At 34.9% G+C, this 7865-nt stretch overlaps 1 protein-coding gene and 1 pseudogene across 1 annotated transcript; both read right to left on the bottom strand.

The window, feature by feature from the left end:
• On the bottom strand, positions 1-2301 carry LOC125853697 (probable flavin-containing monooxygenase 1). Its single transcript, XM_049533432.1, has 5 exons — positions 1813-2301; positions 1217-1454; positions 973-1148; positions 523-884; positions 1-454 (listed from the first exon to the last, which is right to left on the bottom strand). Exons 1-5 carry the CDS (start codon positions 2260-2262, stop codon positions 112-114), a joined length of 1569 nt encoding a protein of 522 aa, XP_049389389.1. The 5' UTR covers positions 2263-2301; the 3' UTR covers positions 1-111.
• Positions 2302-5733: 3432 nt separating this feature from the next.
• LOC125843447 (probable flavin-containing monooxygenase 1) lies at positions 5734-7459 on the bottom strand (annotated as a pseudogene).
• Between the last annotated feature and the right edge of the window lie 406 nt (positions 7460-7865).

The following is a 7865-nucleotide window of genomic DNA, read 5'->3' as shown; positions in this document are numbered from 1 at the left end:
TATCCAAATATTATATTTATCAAATTAAAAGTATAGAGTAGAATACAATATGAAACAGGCATTCAAGCAAGTAGTGAAGGAAAAGAAGCAATATTATTGTTGAAACAGGTATTAGGCGATGTAATCCATTGGGCCGTAAGGTTGGAACCACTCAGCCCAAAAGCCGTTTTTCCTCTTTGGGTTCCATCCCATGTCCTTGCAGAGTTGGTCATTGTACCAAATGTGCAATGCACCGATGCATGATCTCTTATAGTACTTGTTATAAGAGTATCTCTTCTTGTATTTATCCCATTCTGCTATCTCTTCCTCCATCACCTTAATGTTTGGTAGCTTAAATCTTCCATCAAGAAATTCTGCAAGCCATCGGCACCTTATTTCTGATGTGAATACATTAGCTATGCTTTCTGAGAATCCAATTATTGCCAATTGTGGAATTCGGGGATGAATGCATTCCCTGATACATAGTAAATACATGAGATATATACTCGTGTTAATTAATTTGGTGCAGAAATTATTACTAACCTGTAGAGGGGAACTGAAGAATCATCTGTGCCCGCAATGAATTCCTGATATTTTGGTGATTCAAAAATGTGTTTGAGCTTATCAATTCCCTTGAACCCTGTGGCTAGTATGACTAAGTCCGATTTTATTAGTTCAGCCTGACCCTCAACCACGATGCCTTGTTTAGTAAATCCAAAACTCTTTGCTTTCTTCACCAGCTTGATACTTCCTTCCTCAACTCTGTCGTAGAAGCCCTCTGGCACTGTAGAAATTAAACAGGTACTCAATTCGTTTAAGAAACTATGCTCTGGCACCATCCCATGTTTTGAAAGCTTGAGCTTGTGTTTTATATGGCTTTCCACAAATTTTGAGAATCCCCACCTCTGTACGTACGTACAAATTGATTAATAGTAGTAGTAGTACCCCCAAACAGCCATATTCATTAGAGTAGTCTTTAGTCAGAGGAATTACCAGAGGTGAGAGAATCGTAGCAATGAGATATAAAAGAAGGCCTTCACCGGGTTTATGCACCATAAGTTCTGAGAATCTATTCAAATAGAGTTTTGCCATTGGGAATCCCCACGGGAAATAATCAGGAACATTCCAATGCGGTGTCCTGATTACTACTGTGCACGGACGTTCAATCCCTGCAAAATTTATTAGTCTAAATTAACAATAAAGAGTTAATGGAAGATCACAAAATGAGTCCTCTTACCATTGACTGTGGAGGACTCCATGGCAATGTCCATTCCTGATTTTTGGAACCCAACAACGGCTACTTGTTTTCCTTTAACAAAGTTGGTTGCAGTTGTGGAGTCCATTTTGGAATAATCGATTGAATGGATTACTTGGCCTTCAAAAGCTTCAGGGCCTTTGTTTGGAGGGAATTCAGGGATGTTGGGAACTTGGCTGAATCTTCCTACGCAAACTACTACAAAATCAACTTGGTATACCTGCGATTTCAATTTTCAACCAACCATGAGTGATGGAGTATGAGAGTTCAATTGGAGGAAGAGAATGAAAAGTACTGAAAGATCTTTGATTAGTGGCCTGGGAAATACTTTTCAAGTCAAGTCACCAAGAAATGGAGTTACCAACACGAGGCAGTACAAAAGAACAAGAGGGAAATTTTATAAGTTGAAAGTCAAATAAAAGGAAATTGTATGTGTTTCATTTAAAGAGAAAATACGTTGTCTGATGAAAGTTAAAAACATTTTTCGTGCAAATCTACATTAGTTCCTTTTAGATCTAAGGTACTAACAACTTGTACTCCCTAAATTTGAGGTCATACAAGTGAACATGGTTGCTTACCTGTGTAGAGAGGGTTAGAGTGTCCTGTACATTGACGTTCCACTTCCCTTTACTGCTAAATGCGTCATTCCAATCTTCACTAAGAGAGGGTTCGCCATCTTCATAGCTGAGGCTCAACACTTTGCTATTGAAGTGAATGTGGCGAAGCAAATCAAAGTGACGTGCGTACGATTCAATGTACTCCAGCACCGTTTGATGGTCAGGGAACATTTCAGTTACAGAATCGGGCCAGGGGAAATCAGAGAATTGGTAAAGGGGTTTTGGTGTCTGCAACTTAGTACTCTCAATAGTCTTACTCCAAACACCTCCAATGCTACTCTCCCACTCGAACACAATTGGATCAAATCCTTTGCTGATTGCATATTTGCAAGCCAACAGGCCGCTTATCCCACCACCAATTATTGCTATCACCTCCTTTTTTCTGCTCTCTCTCTCATTGAAATTTTCCATTTCGTACAAGCAACAATACACTCTCTACATTTCCACTAGTATACTTTACCCTTATTTAGAAATGGGAGTTTGAGAGGGACAAAAATGTAATTTTAAGTTGACTTCATTTATATCACAAAGACATGTATAACACGTGTTTTATGACAAGGGAAACCCGCAGTTGCTACCCTTTGGGTGAGCACAAGACATGTATAACACGTGTTAGGCCTTCAATTACCATCCGTAGATCATTCTAGAAACTGATAAGCCAACAAGCATGGACGAACATGGGCAATTGGAAAGAAATATTTTCTCTTTCTTGGAGCGTTGTATCCTGCACATTCATACTACTAGATACACGAGCCCGTGTCAACACGAGCCCAATATAATTATTTTTTCGTGTTAATTTATGTGGCACAAATAAAATTTTGAAAATCAATCAAATTTATATATATATTCTTAAAAATATTTTAAGTTGTTAATTATTGTAATTTATAATATTTTACGTTATTTTAAATAATATGTGTTATTTCTATGTGCCAATTTATGTGGCATACGTAAAATTTCGAGAGCTCAACAAATTTTATATATGTTTTAAAAGTATTTAAATTATTAATCATTGTAATTCATAGTACTGTTTACATAATTTTGAGTTTCTTTTCTACTCGACTCCTTTTCATTTCATTGATTGGGTAAAAGGCTCCTTTTCCTACGGTCCGTTAAAAATAATATAATTTATTCAAATATTATATTCATTAATACAATATAATACAATATCCCTTTTGTTTTTATTTATATGTCACTATTTTTTATTTTATGTGCATTAATAAATTAAGTAAGTTTACTATTCTATCCTTATTTAATATTTTTTGAAGTCAACTTCTCAATCAATTAATATGAACTAATTTATTTTGATTAATTAATTTGATCAATGAAATGAATTATTCACTTAGTTTTTCTAGGTTGATCAAATATATATTTTCAAGGCTATTAACTCACAAGAGTAAAATAGGAAGAATATTGTAATTTATACATTATTTTTATAAAATGACAAGTACTCCCTCCATCTCTATTTAGTTGTCCACTTTAGAAATGACACACTTATTAAGGCAATAATGATTAGCATAGTGAAATTACAATTTTGCCCTTATTAATTATGATTCCAAAATAAATTTATTCAAGATAACTAATCAACGTTGGGGGAAGTTTAAATGAGGGTATAATAGGAAATTTTTTTTTGTCCTTTCTTGATTTGTCAAAATGGACAAGTAAATAGGGACATCTAAAAGAGGAAATATGGACAAGTAAATAGGGACGGAGGGAGTATTATGGACCAACTATTTATAGTAAGGATAACTTATAAAAAGAAACAGAGGGAGTAAATCTTAATTCTCTATTTGTATGATACAAATAGAGCTTGATTCTCTATTTGTATGATACAAATAGAGAATTACGATATACTCCCTCCGCTCCTATTTATATGTCACTATTTTAGATTTCACGTACATTAAGAAATTAAGTAAGCTTACTATTCTAACATTATTTACTGTTTTTTTGAAGTCAAGTATTCAATCAATGAACCTGAATTTATTTATTTTTATTATTTAATTTGACCAATTAACATGAAATATTTACTTAATTTTTCTATGTTAGTCAAATATATATTTTCAAGACCAATGACTCACAAGGATAAAATAAGAGTAATAGTGTTATTTATGCATTGATTTTGTGAAATGACAAATATAGTATATATCTAGGTCGGTCCCGCATAAAATGACTTGTCTCAAGATGTCTTTAATTTCACCACTTAACACATACTCCCTCTGTCCCTTTTTAGTTGTCCACTTTAGAAATGACACACAGATTAAGGCAACAATGATTAGCACAGTGAAGTTACAATTTTACCCTTATGACAACTTTTCACTTCAAAATTACAACCACTTATATGAATTCAAGTGAAATAAATTGGAGGGAAACAACATACACTTTTACAATTTTCAAGAAGTGTAAATAAGGGTATAATAGGAAAAAATTTGTTGTCCTTTCTTGATTTGTCAAAATGGACAACTAAATAGGGATAACTAAAAAAAGAAATATGGACAAGTAAATAGGGACGGAGGGAGTAGTTGATAAGATAAGCATAGCCGCATAGGGACAGTTCTGACAAGGGAGTACAAATATTTATATTTTAGCTACACTGAAGTTCCTTTTCAGCCAATTGCAACGCTCTATAATAATAATAATAACATAACATATAACAATTGAGTTAAATGATATTGGGTTTTTGGTCATTTGATGTCCATATAAAACAACCTTGCATTTTGTACAAGTAAAAGAAGCATTGAGTATTATTTAAAATGACTAAATTGACCTCATTCAAATTAAATTTACTTCGAGCACACATGTTGACCACCTCGTGTGTTGTAGACTCTTATTAATAAGTAGTAAAGTAATATTAGATGAGTGAGTTTAGACGCAATATCAACAAAAAGTCAATATAATTGATATGAAGGGCATCTTACAGTTACTTGTCTATATCCATTAGCTACTTTTGTGTGCTTATTAGTATTCATTTTTTCTATCACATCCTATAAAGTAAAGTAATATTAGATGAGTGAGTTTAGACGCAATATCAACATAAAGTCAATATAATTGATATTTTGCAGATTTACAGCAACAATAATAATAAAAAATAATATGCATCCACATTGGCTACTGTACACAATTGAACTCCAAACGTATCACTCTATCCCCATTTAATTACCGGCATCCATTAATTAAGAATTTTTTTTTCAAAGGAGTCTCGATTCTTCTTTAATCAGTTCAGTACCATGACATTTGAACAATTACTATTCCCATTTTAGGTTCAAATTTGGGAGCAAATGAAAATATTACGTTGAACTAGCATGACTAACAAGGAAAACTAGGAGTATTATTTTATTCAAAGCTTTATTTTATTAGTATTGATATTATTTTACAATATCATGACTTTTAGGCAAACAAAACACAAAATCAAACATAGATGGTTATTCTTGAAAGAGGGATGGGAGAGGCTGGAGTGAGTATTATAGCTAGTAATCCATTGGTCCATAAGGTTGGAACCACTCAGCCCAAAACCCATTTTTCCTCTTTGGGTTCCATCCCATGTCCTTGCAAAGTTGGTCATTGTGCCAAACGTGCAGTGGAGCGATGCACGAATTCCTATAGTACTTGTTATATGAATATCTCTTCTTGTACTTATCCCACTCCGCTATGTCTTTTTCCATAACTTTGATGCTAGGTACCTTGAATTTTCCATCAAGAAGCTCTGCCAGCCACCGACACCTTATTGCCGATGTGTATGGAGTAGCTCTGCTTTCTGAGAAACCAATTATTGCAACTTGTGGAATCCGGGGATGAATGCATTCCCTAATTATTTACACATGCATGATGAATGAGAGAGATGACATGCTGTATATGTATATGCTTGCAAATGTAATTGTTTTTTCTGACTCACCTATAAAGGGGAACTGTAACTGTAGCAGAATCATCTGAGCCTGCTATGAATTCTTGATATTTTGTTGATTCAAATATGTGTTTGAGCTTATCAATTCCCTTGAACCCAGTAGCTAGTATGACTAACTCCGATTTTATTGTTTCGGACGATACCTTCTTTAGAAAATCCCAAACACTCTGCTTTCTTGATAAGCTTTATACTTCCCTCCTCAACTCTGTCATTGAAGCCTTCTGGAACTACAGCAACTGAACATGAACTCAAGAAGCTATGCTCCGGCACCATTCCATATTTTGCAAGCCTGTTCTTGTGTTTTATATAACTTTCTACATATTTTGATAAGGCCCACCTCTGTGAAATGGATTTTATGTTAATTTTGTTTTGTGAGAGGAAAACAGAGATGTGTATGGACAGTTAGTTACCAATGGTGAAAGAGTTGTGGCGAGGAGACTTAAAAGAAGGCCTTCACCAGGTTTATGCACCATAAGTTCGGAGAATCAACTTGAGTACAGATATCCCAAATTAAGTCCCCATGGGGAAAAATCAGCTGGAAGGTTCCAATTCGGGGTCCTGATTAGTACCGTGCATGGACGTTCAACCCCTGCAATTATATAGTCCTAAGAATCAATCTGAAGAGATACAATATGATGAAAGATGACAACTAATGTTGAAAATAATAAAAGTCACACAGTTGAACAACTAACAGCTTGAGTGTGCTGCACTACTTACCATTAACGGTAGAGCACTCCATTGCAATGTCCATTCCTGATCTTTGAAATCCAACAACGGCTACTTGTTTTCCTTTGACAAAGTTGGTTGCAGTTTTGGAGTCCATCTTGGAATAGTCCATTGAATGGATTACTTGGCCCTCAAAAGCTTCAGGGCCATTGTTTGGACGAAATTCAGGCATGTTTGCAACCTGGCTGAACCTTCCCACGCAAACTACTACAAAATCAACTTGGTATACCTGCACGCACTTACAATTTTCAACCAACCACGGGACATTATACTACAAAATCATTATGCTCCTTCCTAGATCTGCGTGCTTAGCTTACGAGCAATCCTTACACACTCTCCGAGAAGAATTTTTTTCAATATTTCTTTGTATACATCTCATTTTCGTAAGTTGTTGTCACTGAAGAAAACAATTACTATTGATATAGGTAATATATTTGAATAATAAGTGAAAAGTAAAAATGAACGGAGGAGACAGATTTGAAGAAATCTTCTACGATCTTTTCTTAAATTTATAGTACTCATTTGGTAATTAAGCATTCTACTTGCCTGTGTAGAAAGGGTTGGAGTGTCCTGTACGGTGACGTTCCACTTGCCTTTACACAAATTCCATTCTCCAGCTCCATTAATTGATGAACTGCTGTCATCTTCATAGCTTAGGCTCAACACTTTGGAATTGAACTTAATGTGTCGTACCAAATCAAAGTGAGTTGCGTTCGATTCAATGTACTCCAGCACCGTTTTATGGTCAGGGCACATTTCTGTTACGGAATCAGGCCAGGGGAAATCAGAGAACTGGTAAACCAGTTTTGGTGTCTGCAGCTTAGTGCTCTCAATGGTCTTAGTCCAAACACCTCCAATGCTACTCTCTGACTCAAAAACAACTGGATCAAATCCTTTAGAAATGCAGTATTTGCAGGCCAACAGTCCGCTGATTCCAGCACCAATTATGGCTATCACCTCTTTCTTTCTGTCATTAAAATTTGCCATTTGGTACTGTCTCCTCTTTTTGATTGATAGCTTGAATTGCTCTGCCCTTTATAGCTAATATGTGTATTGGGCAAGAATACGTGGCTCACCTCCGGAGATATCTGCATTATTAATCTTTGTATTCCAATTTCCATGGTCCAATTAATTTCAATACCAACTACTTTTAGTAAATATCTGGAGTGGCTACTTAATCAGAACACGCAATCCTCAGAAGTTTTGTTTGGGTAGAATCCACAATCCCGTCTCAAAATTTACATTTGAAAATCGTGTTATATAGATATGATGCCCGCATTTGAAATTTTTTGCCTATACATTTTGACTTTATACTAATTATAAATATTGTTTTTATGTGATAAACAGAAGTATCTTTATCAGATCATTTGTTGTAATCAAATTGTACTTGGAT

The sequence above is a fragment of the Solanum stenotomum genome, chromosome 1 (assembly GCF_019186545.1).
Source record: "Solanum stenotomum isolate F172 chromosome 1, ASM1918654v1, whole genome shotgun sequence".
Classification (NCBI taxonomy): domain Eukaryota; kingdom Viridiplantae; phylum Streptophyta; class Magnoliopsida; order Solanales; family Solanaceae; genus Solanum; species Solanum stenotomum.
The sequence above is the reverse complement of the archived record's forward strand: the minus strand, read 5'-3'. Positions and strand labels throughout refer to the sequence as shown.

Bases quoted from the DNA above. Each gene is read 5' to 3' on its own strand.
- LOC125853697 (XM_049533432.1), bottom strand. From the start codon at position 2,262: ATGGAAAATTTCAATGAGAGAGAGAGCAGAAAAAAGGAGGTGATAGCA. The intron at 1,455-1,812 runs GTAAGCAACCAT...TTGAAATCGCAG, and splicing joins CTCTAACCCTCTCTACACAG to GTATACCAAGTTGATTTTGT. The intron at 885-972 runs GTAATTCCTCTG...ACGTACGTACAG, and splicing joins CTACGATTCTCTCACCTCTG to AGGTGGGGATTCTCAAAATT.